The sequence below is a fragment of the Ceratotherium simum genome, chromosome 7 (assembly GCF_057802395.1).
Source record: "Ceratotherium simum simum isolate JZ-2026a chromosome 7, ASM5780239v1, whole genome shotgun sequence".
Classification (NCBI taxonomy): domain Eukaryota; kingdom Metazoa; phylum Chordata; class Mammalia; order Perissodactyla; family Rhinocerotidae; genus Ceratotherium; species Ceratotherium simum.
Window position 1 is genome coordinate 14250299 of NC_141906.1, and position 22012 is coordinate 14272310.

The 22012-nt window shown below is 40.0% G+C and overlaps 1 protein-coding gene across 3 annotated transcripts in view; it reads left to right on the forward strand.

Moving 5' to 3' along the window:
* Positions 1–21792, forward strand: part of SOX6 (SRY-box transcription factor 6) — a 582258-nt gene extending 560466 nt beyond the window's left edge. For all 3 annotated transcript variants that reach the window (XM_087433166.1, XM_087433167.1, XM_087433168.1), the window contains 3 exons: positions 1195–1428; positions 3973–4189; positions 15063–21792. In XM_087433166.1, the coding sequence (XP_087289292.1) occupies positions 1195–1428; positions 3973–4189; positions 15063–15366 (755 nt within the window). In that variant the 3' untranslated portion in view covers positions 15367–21792. The remainder of the gene's footprint in view (positions 1–1194; positions 1429–3972; positions 4190–15062) is intronic.
* Positions 21793–22012: the final 220 nt, after the last annotated feature.

The window sequence follows — 22012 nt, forward strand, 5'->3', positions numbered from 1 at the left end:
TAGTTTCTTATGGGAATGTTAAAGAACTACCCTTAAACAGCAGAAAACTATATCAGGACCCTTGAAATGAAGGCCTTTAGTTTACTACTTTTGCGTGTGAGTTGAAAACCAAACAATCTTTTACTTAATAAATATTTATTGAGTATCTATTATGTGAGAAATCCTGGGGATACAAGAATTTGTACAACACAAACACTAACTTTAGAGGTCTCATATTCCTGGGGAGGGAGTGGAAAGATTAGAGAGAGAGAGTCACATAGACAAGTAACTACTGTGGAGCATGGAGCATAAAAGAAAGAGGAATGAATGTGGCCTGGGGATCCTCACTGCAAATGCTGTTCCTTTGGCCTGAATTACCCTTCCTATCTGTCTTTACCACCCTCCCCTATTCACGAGCTAATTCCTGTTCATCCTCTGAGACTCAGCCTGACATCACCCCTCCTACGAGGTGTCGGCTTACTATCCTGTGTGGTGTCCTCTTGGTGCCCTGTTCACTTCAATATCACAGCACTTCCCGTACATTGTTATAATTGTCTGTTTGGGGTTGGGCTCCCCTCTGAACTGAGAGCTCCTTGAAAGAGGGGGCTGTTTTATTCACCTTACTGTCCCTAGGATCTGGCGTAAAGCCTAACTCATAGTAATTGTTCAACTAATACTTTTCATTGAATTAATTCATTCATTCGTGAAACACACCAGGCCTTGAAGGATGAGTGGAACTTAGCGTGAAGAGGTAGGAGAAGGGCTCCCAGGCAGTGAGAAGAGCACTGGCCAAGGCACCATACTGTGAGAGAGAATTCTGTTTGAGGGAAAGAGAGAGTTTGAAGTGGCTGCAATTGTTGGCAAATGAGGCTAAAATGATAGGTAAGAGCCGGCTTTTGAAGGGAGGAATCACAGCAGGAAAGATTACCATAAAACAATACCAGTCATTGCTTTATCATCACCTGGAATTGATTGTAGTAAAAATGTACTAGGTGTATAAAAACATGCAAAATTAATTCTGCCCAGTGTGTCTTTGAGGCCCGCATCACAAGGGCCTGTAGAATTGTCATTTGGAACTGTCTTCTGCTTCTAAGAGGTCACTTAAAAAGAAGAGAAGGCATAGGGAAAACAGCTGAACCAGGCAGCAAGCTTTGTCACATTATCCAGATAATAATGCTTTGCACCCATCTTGTTCTTCCTGCCCTGACATTACAGGAAGTAAAGCAATGAATGGCTCTGCAGCTAAACTACAGCAGTATTATTGTTGGCCAACAGGAGGTGCCACTGTGGCTGAAGCACGAGTCTACAGGGATGCCCGTGGCCGGGCCAGCAGCGAGCCACACATCAAGCGACCAATGAATGCATTCATGGTTTGGGCGAAGGATGAGAGGAGGAAAATCCTTCAGGCCTTCCCTGACATGCATAACTCCAACATTAGCAAAATCTTAGGTGAGTGCAGCAGCTGATGCTGATCTTCTACCCCATGAGTGGAAAGCAGAATTTGATACCTAAGGGAGGCTGTGGTTTGCAGAAGTTAGATGTGGCTCAGTAAGCTGCCTCAGGAGACTTGGTCATCACTTCTGCATCCCCCCACCCCACAATGCGGCATTTAGGTTTAGGAGTTATTACATACACCAGGTGCCACGGCAGGACTGACTAAAAACTTAGAGACAAAACTATTTATAGTATGTGCTAATACTGTGAATTTAGTAACTCTGAGAGATCATTGCTAAACAGGAATCACGGAGACGAACTTCATCGCCTTTTCTTAGCCAGTCATCTTAAATTCGTAAGTTGCTATGAAACCTTGGAAACACTCATAGACCCTACAGTTTACTGCTTTAGTGTTCTTGGGTTCATGTGGCCCTCTGAAAGAACTCATCAAGGACTAGGGGTGATCCCCAAAATAGTGTAAAATTCATGGAGTGTAGAACAGTGCCTCTAACGATAACTTTAAAACTTGTAAAATAAAACTCCATTTACTTTAATAAGATATGACTAGTTCGGATTTCACAGCAGCAACTTGAACACGTAGACCACAGGGCAGAGGCCCATTTTGTGGTAAATTGCCAGAGTGATTCTCTCATTTCTCGGGATTAAACTGAAGCCTTGTTCTATTAGTGTAAAGCTTGCCTAGCGCAGATTATACAGTTTGGAATTATTGTGCTCAACATGTTGAACATATTTTATTCAACATGCAGCATTACAGTCAACATGTTTCCTCTTTAAAAAGAAAAAACACAGAAGGCACTGTTCTATTTAAGCTGTCACGATGTGACAAAATCTCAAAAGGAGCCGTTTAAGAAGCCGAAAAACATTAGAGACTTAAACTGTGGTTTTCAGTTTTTAAATGTTTTGTTCAAAAGCAATAAATATTTAACCTGAGTAAATATCAGTGATCTGGACATACACAAATACACATGTTTTGTCAGTGTATAAATAATTTAACTTGATTCTGAGACATTTTGAGCCAGTGACCTCTAAGAAAATTTAAAACATACATAAGATCAAATAGTGGTGAAATGTTAAAATACAAGTTTTTCCTTTTGACTTCTGAATTTCAAGATGGATACTAGGTATGACAATTAAGTGGGGTTTTATTCTGAGAGTTTCAGAGATGTGCATAGGAGTATTCTTTTGAATTTAAATATCTTCAAACTGAAATGCTCCTAATGGACATTTTAGATTTTTTTCTGATTAATAGACATTCAAAAGAAAATCAATGTTTCTCTGTCCTTAAAGTTTGATATCTAACTTTGAAATTTTCATTTTTTCTGCCGTTTTAGTAGCAGTATGAGTCAGCTCTCAGATGGGCACAGAACCTCTCTGTTTCCGTTTTGGCAGCTGTGGGGAATCTATATTATTGGTGTGATTCTGTGAAAAAAAAATTATTAAGAGTATAGTAAGTGCATTCATTAAAATGTAAACTTTTAAGCACAAGCATTTCAAGAGCACCAAGAATCCTCTGTTAAGTGGGGCTTTCAGCTGCTGGGAGCCAGGGGCACACAGAGGCCTATCTCAGAGGCTTCCTACACAACCTTTGCACAACAATCAGGAAAGAAAAGGGATGGATGTGCTATTAAAGCAGACCAGGATATTGCTGGCTACAGAGAATATTTGTACAACTTTTCCATTTGTTTATGTATGAAAAATCTCCACCGAAGAATAGCTAGCCTCCAGTCAGCACAGCTGTTACCGCTTTATTCACTAGTGAGACACAAAAATGCAATTTGATACATGTAAAAAAACACATCCCTTCTTCGTCAAGTGTTTAGATAATTCTTTATAAACAATATTAGAGAAGTGAATACTTTTCCTTCTTCCTGTATAAACCGTATTAAAAATTTTTGTACTTTCATTGGTACAGCTTTGAATGAACGTTTATAGTACTTGAAAATGGTATATATAATTCCAACGGTACCTTCCGGTTCTAAGCTATAACTTCTTAAGTAGAGTTTAGGCTTTTTAATTACCCTAGGCCCGGGGAGACAGTGTGCACAGTAGGTTTTTATATATGGAAGGCTATCAACATCTGCTGACCTATTATCAAAGGATAGCTTCGCTAAAGATGCTCTGAGTGTGGGAAATGTTTAAATTTCTGGAACCAAGAGAACTTTTCCTGAGAATCCTGTTGTACCTGAAAGTCTGCTAAGGAAGTTTAGGTTTTTAACCCTCTTGAGAGAGGCCAATGGATGTGGGAAAGACCTTGCTGTAGGAGATGATCTTTAAGCAGCAAAGACATGTTTTTAAACAATATACTTCTTGTAGCATCAGCTTTAAATTACTGAGAGAAATAATATAATAAATGTATCCCATACAAAATTATTCTGTGCTCTATAGTCTAAAAGACTAGTTGTGAGGCTCGATGGTACGTGGTAACAGGAGCTACTCAGAGCACAGGTGAGTGATGCGCTGGGAAGGTATATCCAGTTGTTTTTACCAGGAATATGTTGCCTTGACCACTTGGGTACTTAAGGCTATTTTTATGTCCAGGGTCTCGCTGGAAATCCATGTCCAACCAAGAGAAGCAACCTTATTATGAAGAGCAGGCCCGGCTAAGCAAGATCCACTTAGAGAAGTACCCGAACTATAAATACAAACCTCGACCGAAACGCACCTGCATTGTTGATGGCAAAAAACTCCGGATCGGGGAGTATAAGCAACTGATGAGGTCTCGGAGACAGGAGATGAGGCAGTTCTTTACCGTGGGGTAAGTGTTCCTGAATTTAGCCACCTGGGCTTTCCCTTCCCAGTAAGAAACCGCAGGATGACTCCTAGCAGTGTGTTTGGGCAGGAGATTAGGGAAGGGAGGAGGTTGTGACAGACTGAAGGGGCTTGGCTATGGTAATCTTCACAGTGTCACAAGCCCACAGCCTTGCCGCGTGGCTCCTGCTCAAATCAAAACCTACAGCAGATCGCTCCCAACTGATCGCCCCTTTCATTGTCTCCTAAACTAATCTAAGATGTTCAGTGCCCACACACACAGTTTCTGGTAGTTTATTTAAGCAGACACACAGGGAGAAAAAATAAAAACTAACCTTAAGAAATCCCCAGAAGCTTTCCAGCTTCTCTGGGTGGTGCTTCTGACTGTAATCACAATAGTCTGCTTTTGTTGTGGGATCTACCACAAGATAATTGGCCTTGACATTGGTTAAAGGACCTCATTTTTGGCATAAGATCCAGAACTCCTGTTGCAGTAAATTATTCTGTGGTGGAAGCAGTAACAATGTGGATTTTCTTGCTTAAATCAGAAACTAGACATGTTTTTGATATCTTCAAGTCTGATTTCATGTCATTTTGTTTAAAAATTAGGTAATAGATTTCTGGTATAAATTTCGACTTGGCTGACTGGCTGTCTGCATTCACAAGAGGCTCCTTGTAACCGCAGTAGTCAGGACGAGTGGGGATGCAGATGCCTGTGGGTTCCAGCACTCCCAGACCTGGAAGCACGGGGGGGCGGCAAACCAGGGGGCCGTTCTGGAGGCACCGCATGAGACAGCTGGAGTCAGATGGGAGAGACACTTGGGAAGGGGCTTGAGAGAGAGAAGTAGAGTAAGGAAAAAGGAGGCTGTGTTCACTGTTAACCGGAAGGAGAACTGAGGAGCTGTACTATGTCAGGGAAATAAGAAAGCCTCACTTAGAGGTGAAGAAAAGGATGCCTTAAAGGAGAAGTAAAGAAGTCTTTATTTTTAAGGACACTCAAAAAAGAACCTCATGGAACAAAAAGCTGGTTTCAGAAGTGTGTGTTTAAAAGCATAAAATTAATTTGGAGTGGTAAATAGTCAGAATACCAAAAAAAAAAGGCCAATAAAAGCAGTCTGGGTCACGAGTCTATACAGTACACTAGAGAGTATGAGGAGGAGCGTGGGCTGTGGAGTTTGCTGCTGAGGTTCAGACACTGACTGTGCCACCTGCTTTTCTAAGCTGCTGTTTTCTCATGTGTGAAATGAAACAAATAATGGTACCCATCTCATATGTTTGTTGAGAGCATTCAATGAGGCAATGCTTTTAAAAGTCCTATATAGTACTTAGTACAATATCAATAAAGGTGAATTCCTATCATTATCATTACTATTAAATATAGATTTACTTATCACAGTAAAACTATATTTAATGTCGCATTAGATAATCGATAAATTTCTTTACACTGTGGCAGAACCTTTTCAAGGTAAAGAGATGCTTAAGCCACTCTGTTATCTGAGGATCCCAATATATTAACAGATGAAGACATGCCAAAATGGGATTATCACATTTTTCTGTATTATAAATGTTTGCATTTTAAAAAGTAATACTTTTAACACCAAAAGTACAATGCAATGTAATTGGACTATTTACATGCTAATTAGAGGATTTATGAAAAATACCAATTCATGGTACACTTTAGGAAGTATAGTCGTAGGTAACAAAATACAAATTTAAGACTGTGTGATAAATGTCTTCTTTTCATCTTGTTGGTATATCTCTGAGTATAGTCTCTTTGAAGAGATAATTGAAAGTTTAAATTTGAGATCCTTTGTGATTCCGCCCTTCTCTCCAGTTGTGTTCCCTGTGTATCTAACGATGCATAGTGGGTCTCTTTCACCATAGTCTGGAAGGCTATCAAAGGTGCCATTTAGTTCCCTGATACTTATCTGAAAACATGAGATGCAGTAATTCTATTTAATTTAGTCCCCTTTACCAAAGGGTACATTGAAACAGGTCTGGGTCAAAATACCTAAACACGTGACACTGCATGTAAAATAAAAAACTTAAACAACTCAGTAGCATCTACCATTTATTGAGTGTCTACTGTATACTGGGTATCTTAGATATACAAATCACATAATCTTCTAAATGAGAAATCAAGTCTTCAAGAGGTCCAATGGCTGCTGAAAGGTGAGAAAGAGCGCAAGTTTAAATCTAGGTCTCTGCGTCTGTCATGCCAGATGACTGAGGAGTTGTCCTCACCACATTGCCTCAAAATCTGCCGCATAGCCCTCTTCTGGCACAGCATGAGTATGGCTGTACTATTTGAGGAGGAGCTCCTAGAGCCTGGAGAAAATAGGGGCTTTGGTTGAGATGTATGATGGCGTAAAAGTTTGAAATTTAGAGACTAAGGATTCTGTTCCTGGTAGTGCAGGAGGCCCTTTATGGAAGGCTCATTTTTAACTGTGGAATGGGGCTACAGACATGCAGGCCAGGGCCAGGATGTCTTATTGTTTAATTTTCAATGCTGAGTACTCTCCTCTGCTTTGGTAATACTTGCTACATAAAGCCAGGTATTATTTCCACTTAAGGATTCATGTTCTCTTTTCAGTAGTTGTATTTGATAGATTATTAACTCCCTAGGGTTCATATTTGGAAATTGATCTTCATTAGATGTGAGGTTATTACAAGAGGGAAAAACAAACAAGAAATTCAAAGATTGCAATTGACTTCTTGAGGGAGTGGGGGTGAGATCAATTTTTATGGCTGGTTTTGAAAAGACATGCATAACTTTCAAGCCAAGAAAATTACATATATTGCTCAACATTGTCATGCATTTTACTGACGATACAACTATAAGTTCAGTGAGTTAGATTTTTTTTTTACTTAGCTATTATGAAATGAGTTTGTCAATAATATGAAATGGATTGAGGTTAGCTCTTACCTTGGATTTAACCCTTTGGTTGACAGGTTAAGTATTAGAATTTTGTAATAATTCTGATAAGAATACTATTAATGTTGAAATGATACTCGTTAAGTTACGTATAGCTACAATGCTATCTTTTCCCAAAGAACTACAACCAAATGTACTTCCATTTATTTGAAGCTTACTCAATAATTTACCTGTGAACTAATAGAGAATTATTCAGATACTATAAAATATTAAATTTGGGGCTACTTTTAAAGTAATATTAATAGTAAATTATTGAATACTTACTATGTGCTATACACTGTGCTGAGAGAATTATACAGATTATTGCAAATACAACAAATTTACAAGATAGGCAGTGTCATCTTCACTATAGGGTTGAAAAACACAATGTTCAGAGATGTTAAATAATTTATTCAAGGCCACACAGCTAGTAAATTGCAGAGCTGAGATTTAAACCAGGCTTATGTGAATATGAAACATATGTCCTTTTCACCATTACACATACCTCTCCATTAGAGCCTACAAATTGTTTAGAGGCTGTACAGTGTAGTGATTAAGAACATCAATTCTGGAGCCAGACTGTACTGGCTAGATCTGCTTCTTCCTGACTCTAGGAACTAATGCATAGCAATCTTTATTTCTCTGGAATCTCCACTTCCCTTTGAGAAACATAAATTCTCTATACCTCAGTTTCCTTATATATAGAATAGGAATGACAATAATACCTACAACATTGGACCCTTCTGAAGATTGAATAATTTAATGTAACTAAAGTGCTTAGAACAGTGTCTGGCACATAGGAAGCCCCAAATTAGTGTAAATATTATTATTCTAGAAAAATAATGCTATGTGCCAAGTATATATTTCATATTATAAAGAATTATATTCTATTGCCTTATGCTATAAGTGATTTGAACATTTGGCATTTTGATCTTGATCCTAAAGAGGTTGAATCAAACCTATAGGATACTTATAATGTAATTCATTGGCACAGACTAGCCATACTCTTTTCAGTATTGTCCTCCTGTAGAGGAAGCTGGGGCAGAACCTCTAAGAGGTAATGTGAAAAGATTGCTATTACTTCCGTTCCTTACTGCAATATCAGCTGCGGAGATGTGCAACAAACAGGCTTATCTCCTAATGACATAGACTTCGTTGTCTTTGTTTATAGATGCTCTCAAGGTCTGAAGGATCAGCAAACAAGGAGACTTTGCCAACATGAATATGTGGTTCCGTTGCAATTGACAAAGCTAGACTATATTCCAGAAATACTCTTGTGATTTAGAAACCAGGCAACAATGCTGGACTCTATCAGGGTCAACTTATACTCTTTACTGGGGCTGGGAGGGAGGGTTCTTAGCCATTTCTGCTCATATCAGCTGCACGTGTATACTTTTACCTACATCTACAGCTTTTGTTTTGATGTACACATTTATTATTTGTAAAACCCAATACTTGCCAGCTATTCCTCTTTGTGAAATCTGCAGTGTTTGAATTTTGACTTTGCAATTGATCTGTAAAGGAAGGAAAAATGCTTTTTAGGAAAGTAATTACCAATAGATAAAACTTGAGCCTGCTGGCTGGATTTTCCGTTTTGTTAATTGATTAGTCAGTCAATTGGTAAGGGCCTATTTGAAACCAGCTATGTGCCCACTACTGTACTAAATTAGTACAGTACATGAGGCATTAATTCTGTACACAGTGAGCTTTCAGGGAATGCTATAGTCAGAGAAGCCAGACACATACATGAGTAGATTAGCAAATACTAGTGTGTTATATACACACACACATACACAGAATGCATTGCATAGTGCTGCACATAGTGTATAATGAAGTACTAATTTTGATTTTATAGACAAGAGCAAGTGAAGCTTAGTGGAGGAGAGATTACTATGCGTTAGGTCCAACAGTAGACCATCCTTGAGGAAGAGGATTTGAGATTTGGGTAGGGGCATGCTGGCAGAAAGTAGGGGTAAGCATTCCTATTTTAGCATGAAGGAGAGCAAGAACACATGGAGGAAATGTGGAGATGTTCAATAATAAAGAAGATGACTAGCCTATGAATTTTCCCTGGCAGTAAAGGAAAATAAGACAGGCATAGTGCAATATTTTGGAAACCTGTGAAAGTCAGGCCTCTTCAACTATAATTAGCTATGCTCACTTAATTTTTTTAGTCTCTTTTTATGCTGATAGTGACAATGAGATAGCAAGACCAGCGTGATGGTTAGCTTATGATTTCGCATCCATAGAATCAGTGGTAACTTAGAAGGGGCCTCAGAAGTCATATACTTCAAGCAGCTAGCTATTGTAGGAGTCCTCTCTAAGTTCTGCTCAAACTCTTCTAGGGTTAGAGAGCTCACCACTTCCCAAGAGAGCTAGCTTCTTTGTGGAACATTTCCTAATGCTAAAACATTCTTTTCTCCTAACTGAGCCAAAGTCTGCCTTTACACTACATTGTAGATTGATGCTAATTCTCTTATTTGGTCTCTTCTAGAACAAATATCTTCATTATTTATGAAGACAATCATTGAAGCATCTAAAGATGGTTATATTCACATCCCTTCTCTACCGCCCTCCTTCCCATATAGCTGGTCTCATTACATCTTTTCTTCGCTAGAATAGGTTACCTACCCTTTTCATTTATTTTCCCTCTCATTTACTAGTTCATTCATTCATTCATTCGTTCCATGTATTCAACAGATTTTTATTGAGTGCCTCCTATGTTTCAGGCATTGTCTAAGCTCTGGGGCTATATCAGTGAAACTCCTGTCCTCGTGAAGCTTATATTCTAGTAGGGGAAGTCAGACAATCAATCAATCAATCAATAAGTATCAAATAGTAATAAATGCCTTACAACAAAGTAAAGTAGAGAAAGGGGTAGGGAGTTTCAGAGGATGGAGTGCAATTTTAAACAGAGTGGCTATAGAAAACCTCACTGAGAAGATAATACTTGAGCAAAGACCTGAGGAGGTGAGGGAGTCAGTCATGCAGATATCTGGGAGAAGAACTAGGCAGAGAGAACAGCAACTACAGAAGTCTTGAGGAAAGGTTGTGATTGGCTTGTTCAAGAAATAATGAGGCCAGAGCGATAGGAGCAGAATGAGTAGGTGGGAAGAGTAATAGATGTCAGAAAGCTAATAGGGAGCTGAATTGTGAGAGGACTTGTTGGCCATTTTGAAGACTTTGAATTTGACTCAGCAAGATGAAAGGCTTGGAACAGTTATAAGCAGAAGAACGCTGTGATCTGACGTAGGTTTTAAAAAGATCACTCTATCTACTGTGTTGAATATTGTCTGAAGGGGCATGGCTGAAATAAGGAGGCAGGCTCTTACAATAAGCCAGATCAGTTGATGGTGGCTTGGACCAGGTTGTAGGAGTGGAGGTGGCAAAAAGTGGAGGGATTCAGTATATATTCCTGACAGCAGACCAATAGGATTTGCTGGTGGATTGGATATAGAGTTTGAGAGAAATATAGTTACCAAGGATTGGCCCAAGCAACCAGAAAGATGAAGTAATCATTAACCAAGATCAGAAAGGCCATGAGAGGAACAGGTATATGGGAGAATGAGCAGGAGTTCAGTTTTGTACCTATAAGGTTGAGATGGTATTTTGACATCCAAATAAAATAAGAAGTTATATATATATATATATATATCTGTGTAAGTCTGGAATTTAAAACTGTAGTGTTTATTGGAGATACAAATTTGAGAGTTGTCAGCACATAGACAGTATTTAAAGCTGTGGAGTTGGACAAAATCCCCAAGGGAATGGATTTAGATAGAGAAGAGAAGAGGTGTAAGGACTGAGTCCTTGGGTACTTCAATGTTTAGATGTCAGGAGATGAAAAGGATGCATCAAAGGGACTTAGAAGGAGCAGCTAATGAGATAGGAAGGAGAGCAGGAGAGTGTGATATCTTGGAAGACAAGTGAATAAAGTGTTTCAGGAAGGAGAAAAGTGATCAACTGTACCAAATGCTGCTCGTGGCATAGGTCAAGAAAGATAGGGACTAGGAACTGACTTTTGAATTTAACCACGTGGAGATCATTGGACTTGTGACCTTTACAAGCTCTGTTTCAGTGGTGTGTTGGGAGTGATTGAAGTGGATTTAAGAAAGAATTGAATAGAAGAAATATAGAGAGTGAATATGCACAATATTTCAAAGAGTTTTGCTTTAAAGAGGATCAGAGAAATAGAGCAGTAGCTGGAGGGGGGAGGTGAGACAAGAGAGGGTTTTTGTTGTTTCTTGTTTTTAAAGTAGGAGAGATTATGGCATGTTTATGTGCTAATGGAAATGATCCAGGAAAGAGGGAAAATTGATAACGCAGATGGGAGAGACAATTGCTGGAGAGAGCTCCTTAGTAAGCGAGAGCAGATAGATTCAGTGCACAAGCAGAGGGATTGGCCTTACATTAGATTATGAATTGATTCAAAATACAGGAAGGTGGGCAGGGAATTAGGAGCACAGATAGAGGTAGATGGATAAATGTGATGGTGGGAGCTTGTGAAAAGTTTCCTCTAATTCTAATTTCTCCGTGAAATGGAAAGTCAGGTCATCAACTGAGAGTGAGCTTTGGGGAGGAGAAGTCGGACATTTGAGCACAGTTGAGAAGGTATGAAATAATTATCGAGGAGAGTAGAAGAAGGAGTGGGCTAGGAAAAAGCGCAATATGAAGGCTCAACAGCCCTGGAGGCCAATTTGAAGTTGATGCTCGTAAGTTTAGAGACTAGTAAGTGTGGTGGTGTGTTTTCTCCAGCCAAGTTCAGCTGTGTGGGAGTAGTCACAGAGGAGGCAGAGAGTTTGATTTTTGCCATGTAAGAGAGTGGAAAGAGTGATTAATTGTAGAATTTATTCTGGGTAAAGAGGTAAGTGAAGACACATGGGGAGGGAGAGGGACAGTAAAAATTGGTTGAAAGATCAAGGAATTGAAGATCCTCGTGGGCTGGGAGAATTGTTAAACTGGGGTGTTAGAGGAGGAAAACTAGACAGATAAGATGTGGTGGTCAGACAGTGGGGTTTGTAGACTTGAGATTAGGGAGGGGTTACAGTTGGAAATGACAAGGTCTGCTGTATGAAAAGAGAGTGAACAACTGATATAAAGGAGGGGGGCACTATCACAGTGGAGAGGAGGTCGAGAAACTGAGATAGTAGGTGTTGGAATGGTCGTCTATGTGGATGGTGAGTCATCAAGAATTATGGCAGGAGTAATGTTGGAGAGAGCAACAGTGAGCCAGGAGCTAACATCTTTAAGGAATGAGGGAGAGCGACCAGGCAGGAAGTAGATGGGGGGGCAGTGGGAGACATAGTCTGGTCTCTCTCCACTACCTAGTAGTAGGCTTTTGAATGTGTCTTACTCTGGGAAGTAAGTAGTACAGATGTTTTGTTTGTTTGTTTATTTGTTTTTAGTGTTCCATTACCAACTTAATGTGCAAACTCTATTAAATATGTGGACCCCAGTTTAGGAGAGATTGATTCTGCTTCAAATTGCTAAATATTTTTCTGATAGTATGAGCATGGCTTTCTTGCCCCAATCTTGATATCTAGTAGAGAATTTGTGACATAAGGAAGAGTTCAACTCCTGGCTGTGGTACTTGTGTGGCCTTGGACAAACAGCTTAAATTATCTGAACCTTAATTGGTTACTTCATCTGTAAAAGAGGAAAAATAATATTTACCTCTCAGGTTATTGTGAGGATTAAAGAACATAGTGTGAAAGCATCTAAGCATTGCCCCCAGCACATAATAGGAGCTCAATTCAAGTTTATTTAATAGATTTATACATGTAGATATTTTGGTTAAAAAATACTGCCAAAATGACCATCTATTGTTTGTGAAAAGAAAATGTCCTTTGTGGAAAGAAAGTGTGCCATTCAATAATTTGTGTGTGGTATGTAGAGTTTATATTATAGATTAGCTCATCGAATTGGGAAATCTGTAAAATGGGTTAATATTGCAGTAAAAGTTTTTACTCTACTCTCATTGTGTGATTAAGACAAAAATATTTTTATTGCAATTATCCAAATTCAGTAAAAAATTTAATGAGGCATTAACTACCTTGGGAAGGTTAGCATGAAATTTAATTTGTGTTAATTTGCCCAAAATTTAGGACGCAAGAAGTATACTGTTTTTCGAATATGATTCTATGAAAGGGAAACTGGTATTTTATAACATGGTTCTACACATAGACTTGGATTCCTCTATCATCTTCTTCCTTCAGGCAATAAAAAAAGCACCATGAGCGTCACAGAAAATGGATCAATATCAGGTGCTTATTGTCAACTGGGTGCTGACAAGATCTATAAAAATCAGGAATTTTTATGGGATACAGTGAGCATAGTGTATCTGTATATTGAATATCTGTAAAGGAAAGAGTGATGGAATTCCAGTCAGGTGACCTAGGTTCAAATTCTGGCTCTGCTGTTTATTGAATGCAGGGCCTTAAGCAAGGCCTTACTTTCTTCATCTGAAAACTGGGAATAATAATACCTCCTGGAGTTGCCGTGTTGATTGAATGAGGCAATATATATGAAAGTATTTTATACACTATGTTAGTCAAAGGTTGAGGAATCATTATTACGCTTCCTAGTGGTTGAAAGAGGTTGTTAAAAGTAGCATTATCAGATATCTCGCGGAGTGATTCTAGGCCATTTCCCTCATTTCTCCCTCTACCAGGCTGGAAGGCATGCAGGCCTTTTTGAGGAAATTATGCTCCTTCTGGACATGTCAAAGAACAGCTGGTAACTAAGCTACTTCTTTGTAGATTCAGGGTATTTTCCTGTTAGACTGAGGTGGGTAGAAATTTCAACCATAATGGAGAGGGTCGGTAAGGATTGTTCAAGTGATGAATGACCTGAAGCCATGAGTATTAAAATGTGGACGGCCCTTCCAAGACTTCTCTGACCCCAACTTTTATAAAAATGGAAACTGAGGCTCAGACAAGATAGTTATAATGACATTTTGAAAGGAATTTATATTCAATTACTGTCCATAAAGACTGAGAAACACTCGGTGAATATTGCATCCATGAGAATACTGTTTCAGTCCATACTCTCTGAGCTAAGTAGTAGGTCTTTGATTCTTCCCACCAGTTATAATATCTCAAGGGAAGCTGAGAGACAGATAGCCATGTCTCCCTGCAGAGGGAGAGACTGACCTTCATAAAGGGTCTGGTGAGTTTATTTGAACCAGAGTAACACTGTCAGGGAATGATCCGGTGTGACCGGGCCTTGGCAACTGCTGGGATTGGGATGAGGCAATGTGTGCTATTCTGTGAAGTGGCAGAGCTCTCACTGCTCTTCAGTCCTGACTCCTCCAGCCCCAGCTCCTGCCCAGGGCCTCAGGAGTAATGACAGCCAAGATGATCCTTCCATAAGTAGGAAAATAGCAGGTCCTTGAAGGAGCTTCCCTATAAGTTCAGCCACAGAAATAAATCGACATTTGCGTGGATACCAAAGATATGCTTTGCTAAATCGGGCTCTTGGGGACATACTAGATCCTTTCGCATCTTGATCTTTCCTCTGTACAGTGCTCAAACCAAGGTGAAGACACAAGCCTGCCTAACAGTGTCATTATAATATGGCTCATGCCAACAGTTTATGTTTTTTTAATGTTCTGGGAGATCTTAAAAAATGATCTCACATGTAACTTTGTGAAATTAACTCTGGCATTTGTTCCAAATGCCAAGCATTATCCAAGCTTTGCCATATTTGCCATGTTATAAGAACCCTGCCTTTATGTTGCAAAACCACCAGCAAATTGCTCTGTTATATTGCTTAACTCCCAACCATAGCATCAAGGGGATTTGCAGGACTCCTCCAGGGACCACCTTTGTCACATTTTGTCATTTACTTAGAATGTCAAACGGCCCCATTTGGGAATGTGTGAGGGATGAATTCCAGTGCCACACAGAAGAACATATTATATATCGATATTTGCTCCTGTTTTATTTTATGTTTTGAATCTATACAGGCAACAGCCTCAGATTCCAATCACCACAGGAACAGGTGTTGTGTATCCTGGTGCTATTACTATGGCAACTACCACACCATCCCCTCAGATGACATCTGACTGCTCTAGCACCTCTGCCAGCCCAGAGCCCAGCCTCCCCGTCATCCAGAGCACTTACGGTATGAAGACAGATGGCGGAAGCCTAGCTGGAAATGAAATGATTAATGGAGAGGATGAAATGGAAATGTATGACGACTATGAAGATGACCCCAAATCAGACTACAGCAGTGAAAATGAAGCCCCAGAAGCTGTCAGTGCCAACTGAGGAGTGTGTGTTTGCTGAATTAAAGTACTCTGACATTTCACCTCCCCTCCCACAACAAAAAGTTCTTAAAGAGCCCGCATGCATTTGTGGCTCCACAGTTACATCAGCAGAATGGTCTTAATTGTTTCGTAAAGTGTGAGACAGATTAAGTTTTCCCTGATTTTTCATGAACTTGAGTTTTTTGTCGTTATTGTTATTGTTGTTGTTGTTGTTTTTTTAATTTAGGTGAAGACATATTAAATATGAGACACCAGGACTTGAAAACCTATCTCAACCCATAGCTGTCTTACAAGTCTTATATTTTTGTCTTACATTTTTTTTCTTTTGGATGTTGATAAAGGTTTAAGTTACTGTTTTAGATGGGGTTAAACATTCTCACTCAGGTATGCTGTGCCGGCCTACAGGTTGTGAATGTGTTTTTATTCTGAATTATTTTAGAAAACAGCTGAGGATTTCGTGTTGTGAAACAGAACAAGTCCATGGCGTGTGCAGCTGCATGTAGAGCATATTCAAAAGGCCTCAGAATTCCATTTCTCCATTTGTAGAGTTGAACTTTGAATGTGCCAAACTTTTTCATAACTTTTGAATCTTAATATTTTGAAAGTCTTAAAGGAGACACTGCAAAGTCTTAGACAATCTTTGGCATCTTAAAATAAAATAGCAAACCACACATTTTTTTTTTCCAGAAAATGGTAAAGTACTCAGGAATCTGGAGACAAGATATTGTAAGGAATGAACAAGGTTGCCACAGTGCATGTACCCAATTGTGTTTGCCTCCTGACGTGCCATCAGTGTGTGACGTGGTACGACGTATGCACACCAGAGCGATCACCACACCAGATACCAACAGGGTGGTCTTCTCTGCCTGAGACCACCTCTCACTACATCCATTATCCCTTTGCCTTTAACCCTGACATTCAGTCTTAACACATTTTCTCTTAAATAATTTATTCATTCCAGAATGTCAAGGGTCCACTTACTATTTATTTAAAAAAAATTGTTGGTGGCATTAATTTAATAATTCTTGTTTTTTGCCCTCCTTCCCCGAAGAACTTTTCAGCCCTTTCCACCTCCTTCTCCTGCTAGATACAAAAGATGTACATAGTAATTTTATGTCCCCAGAACATCTGGAAGCATTTCTGATACAAGATACTATTAAATACCTACATTGTTATTTTTACACAAGTGTGTATCTGGCTGCAGAGCTGTGTATTGGATGCAGGTGTAGAGTCTTACACTTCAACAGGTATGCCCCTGAGGTTCGCTATGACCTCAAATCTTTGCCAGAATTTCCCCCTAATTCAGTTCAGCAACAGGTGATAGGATCTGCATCAGTGGCATTTCCCCTGAATGCCATTGAGCAGCAAGGGTCAACAGTGGTGACTGCCAGGCAGGAGAGTCCTGCAGCCAAACCTAAAGCCCACGGCTGCGCGCCGTGGAGGAGGCTACAGTGATGCTGTCATGGGCTGGCACCTTTACCCTGAGTTGCCTTGTCCCATCTGGCACATCTAGGGAGTTCTTTGCAAAATCCCCAGGATGCAAGAAGCCACGTGACAGCCTCAAAGCAAAGTTAGAGGCAAATAGTCATGATATATCCAGAGAATGAAAGAAAACCATAGGGAAGGAGAAGGAGGGGAAATACATTCCCTATATGGGATGTTCCTACTGTTAACTCTGGGGAATAGATCACTCCTGGGGCAGCAGACGAGCTCCTCTGGCTCACTCCGTGTATCTGTGGCTGCATGGGGGGCATGCCTACGTGTGAACAAGATTAACTGCACTTGTCACACAAGGATTTCTCTGGAGATGTGCTGATGGGCTGGGAGGTAGTGAGTTTTCATTCCCCATCTCCTAACTACAGGGAGCTCGGCCATGCTATTTTGACCTTCCTGAAACCAGGACTGATTGCCTATGGGGGGGCCTCACCCAGAGTGGTTCAATGGGAGAATGTCAGCGAATGGGACAGTTCACCTCATGGGACAACCCAGAATCTGATCACCAGGACATAGGAACGGCCCCATCAGATTTCTTGAGCCATTTTGTCACTTGGAAGAAAATAGTGTACCTTCATATTTATTTAAAGAGTGCTCAAGGCCATACCTAATAGCAATAAGTAGGTCTAGCCAGGATATTATTGGCTATGTCATTAGCTGGGAGTGCTCTCTATAAGCTGATTAAGGTACTGATAGGAATGTTTTGTTCTTAATATTGTTTGGGGATTGGAGCTTTGTTTTTGTACATTTATTTCAAATGAGGAGGAGGTCATTTTTTCTAAAAAAAAAATGAGTATTTATTATTGTCTGACTGATTTCTTTTGATTCTATGCCTCTCCTCCTCAGTTCATTCTCGCGTTTCTTCTCTTTCTCTTGACCTTTGCTTTTGCCCTCTCCTACTCCATTTTTATTTCGTTGCATATGTAGAGAGCTGTATGGCTAGCATTGTATTGTATGTAATTAATTTTGCACAAAGGCAAACATTTAGAAGAGTAGGTTAATTTTGTTTGTTTTTATGACCATGCCAAAATAATATTCTGGGCTGGTGGAGAACAAAGGACTGTTCTTTAGGACTGAAACTTGATTTTGCTTGTAGTAAAACAAAAACAAAAACAAAAAAAAAACCAACAAAAAACACACACACTCACAGATGTTGTTTCGTAAGTGTTATAAGCACTGGATATAAATGGTATTTTTTATCACTTCTGACTAATGTGAAACTGTTGTACGACAAGGACATGAACAAAAGTCATCTGTCTCGACTCGTGTGGGCTTGCCTCACAGTTGCCGGATTTGAGTCATTTTTATGTCTTGTTATTTCATTTATTTATGCAAAATACATATGTGTATGAACACTTTGTTTTAGCTCCAGCTCTGCCTCCGTACTGGGGTTCAGTTACTTCTAGCCGTGTTCTTAAAAATGAAAGGCTATTCAGGAATGATCTGATTGTAAACATCTCTTTCATTGGGTCAAACAGTGATGCTGTATTTGAATCTAAATTATGCGCATAAGCAGTTTATTCTATTTATTAGCCAAGTTTGGCTCTAAATATCCATGGAAATTAAGAATGACAATCATAGGGATCACTTCATTTTATTTTCAGTGGGGCTTAAACAAAGTTTTTATGACTTTACCATCTCATTGTAGACTTTTCTAATTGTGTAAATATAACATAGAGATAGAATTTATTTTTGGTTCATGAATACTTAGTGAGATATAAGTTATGTATTTCCTTTTTGTTCTCTATCCATATATGTTGGTCCAGACTAGAAGTTGACGAGTCTCTGTACCTCCTGGGGCTAGTGAGAGATCAGCAGGGTGAGAGAGCAGTGTTCGACCCGGAGCTGGGGCAGGAAGACCCTCCTCCCGGCTTCTCATGCAGTTGAGAACTCACTGTCCACAGACTTAGACTTTTACTTTCTTTTCTTACAGAAAGTAGATGAATTGAACACACTAAATTTCCAGTACAGCCAGGAGAGAGTCAATTCACTTTGTGAGTCCACATCAATCTTATAAGGTAGTTCTGTGACTGTTTAATAGCAAGAAGCATGAACACAGTTATAAAGGCAAAAATCGGCCTCTGAGACTAGCTATTAATAAAAGTTCCACTGTGCCAAGTAGATTAGAGAATGTTCATCAACTTTTTTCAGTGCTCCCTATTTCATAGTATCTTCAAATCAAAGATAAAAATTATCTCCATTTTGTTAAAGAACTTGCAGGATCAGGATTTCCCTTGTCACTTAGAATAGGGACACCGGCAGACAATCCTCTCCTAAAAAATGGACCGAATGGAATAGGAAGGAAGAAAAGAAAGAAAAAAAGGAAGGAAGAAAGAAGGAACGAAAGGAAGGAAGGAAGAAAGGAAAGAAGGAAGAAGGAGAAAGCAAGAGGGAGAAAGGAAATCTCAGTCTGTGGACAGGAGCAGCAGGCAGGCAGTTTCTCTGTTTCATTGGCAGATGCGACGCAGTATCTTTTCCAGAAAGGTCCGAAGGCTGTGTTGTTTTCACATGTATTCAGCTCGTCCTTTTAGGAGCACATCAGTTTGCTTCATTTGGTAGTTGATACTCCCCAGCCTTGTCCTCAGGCCTGATTGGATTTGCCGGGCTCCTGACACGGACTCCCAGGCCAAGATCTAAATTCAGGTGTGGGCTCACAGTGCTGTTGAGCTTGTCAAACACCGGCCTCCCCTGATGGTGAGCCCCGCTGGAGCCGGGGGTGTTTGAAAAGGGTGTGATCACTCTAGGGCTGAAATTAAAGGCTTCTTTCTTTTCCTGATGAAGCCAGGCTGCTGCTTTGGAGCATGCCCTCCGGAGCCAGGAGCACAGGCGTAGCTGAAAGCAGGGATTGTTCTGAGGAAGCCCATCTACCCCAGCAGGAAGGCAGCCTGGTCACTGGAACACCACAGCTGAGGCTGCTTCTCTCCATTTACCCATTTTGCAAAGAAGTGACCTCTACCTACTCATTAGGGAAAGCAAAAAGAATCACTTAGTAGTTTTAAACCGTATGAGAAGTCCTGTACCAAGTGCCAACAACTGCAAAGAATGCAGCTAGAGGAATGTATTGAAATTATTACTGGGTCTTCCTTTTTAATGAGAAAATGACAAAAATGGATGCTGTAGCCTTGCCTGATTTTGTACACATTTGTCTAAGGACTGAGTTGGCACTTAAGCTCACTTCTCAAAGTATAATAATATTGTATGACCTCATTTGTCCTTTTACAAAAGCACTTGCATCATTTCCTTAAGTCATCTGCCCCCTGACATGTTTTCTTCCTGAATAAACAACTTCTATCTGTTATTCCTGCCGATCATGTTCTGTTTCTGATGCCATATCCTATTGAGCGTATCCCTCTGCTACTATCATTGAAAATCTTGATATGCAAACACATTTCCCTTTCTTCCCCATCCCATCTTTTCTTTTGGGGACAGACTGCTTTCCAAAAGCTTGTGAGCAAGTATTCGGAGTGCTGGTACCTTTGGCGCAGAGCTAGAGGGGGCGGGGCGGAAAGGTAAAGCTTGGTGCCCACACTTCTCATTGGTGTCTGTGGCAATATGGAAGCTTGAAGGCAACTCAGTGACATATCTTGCTCAGTAGTTTCTTATTCCTGAAGAACCACAAGCATAAAGTGAAGCCCCAGCACTGGTGCTCTTGGAGTATGGGGGACGTGCAAATATTTAACTGTTTTGTATGCTGCACATTGCAGGTCTGCTCATGTGCGTTCTCCGTTTGTCTTCCTTTGTCATATGTGTTTTTGCTTTTTTGGAAGTGCAGTCTTTATTGTACCTTCTCCAGCTTGTAGCAAATTAGAATGCTTAGCATTTATGTCCATTCATTATTGTATTTGCCATGTAAAATTTTTATTACCTTAGACAAGCTTATAAGCTGTTACTACATAACTTATCTTACTGTAACTCTTTTATTTCCCGACATTGTAATTTGTTTGTGATGTATATTGTGAGATTGTATTCTATGTTAATTTAATCAGCACAATTCACTGACATGCTGGACTGACATGCTGGCTGCTGTTTCAAAGTGTAAAGTGTGTGTAGGGCAGTTGGGACAACTGTAACTCTGTTGTCAAGGTACTGTGCTTGGGTTCCTCTAGCGACACTGCGGGTGTGGCCCTTGAGATGCTAGGGGCATTTACTACACCCTCAAGCAGATGTTAACTGCAAATTTTCTTTGTAGAAATTCTATGTATAACGCAGGTACCTACTTGGCCCATGGCTGGTAACTATTTGGGCAATTAGAAAAAACAAAAACCATAAAAACTAGTGTCTATTGCTGCTTTGAATATGTTTGAAAGTCTGAAAATGTAAATAGTTTATCAAAAAAAAAAAATCTTGTACAGTCCAGTGTAAAGTTTTTAAATGACCTTAAGGGTTGCCATCACATCTTTCTCACACTCTCCTCTTGATAAGAGAAAAAAAGTTTGCTAAGGATTAAAGAAATGGGAAAAAAAGAATCTCTTCAAATTTGAAGGAATGAATCATTGTTCTTAGCTTTGTTGCATACACAAACTTCTTGGATTTTGTTGTGCAGTATTGACGTGAGATAAAACTCAACATTGAATAATCTTTCAGTGGTACTTTTCAAGGTCTTCCCCTCCTCTGCCTCATAATTAAGGGAAAAGACAAAATTGAAAGACACACTGTCTTTATCTATCCTGGTGTATATCGGCACCTTAGCTACTTTTTTTTTTTTTTCCTTTTTGCACAAGGTGCTTTCCTGATATGTTAAACATGCCATCTTTGGGTGATAATGTATATGCCATGATGGGGCCTAGACCCCTCAGGGGAGTGTCTATAAGAACTGCCTATTTATGCTCATTTACCTCAAGACTGTCCTCTCTACCCTTAATCTAGTCGTCATCACTCCATCTTTTGTACTGCTGTTGACACTTACAAATTAAAGATAAATTTTGTTTTATGACCTCTGTGTACGGCCTTGTCTGTGCCCTGCAAACTGTCCCCACCATGGAGCCCGATAAGCCCTGGGCTCGCCCCCTCTTGCTGCTGGAGCCTGCAAAGCTCTCCTGCTCCCTGCTGTTGCTTCTGCCTTGCTGGGAGGTAGGTCTCGGGAAGCCTTCAGACCCCTTAGCCTGGAAGGACTCGCCTGCTTTTCTCATTGTGGAGCATACACTGCTGCAGCA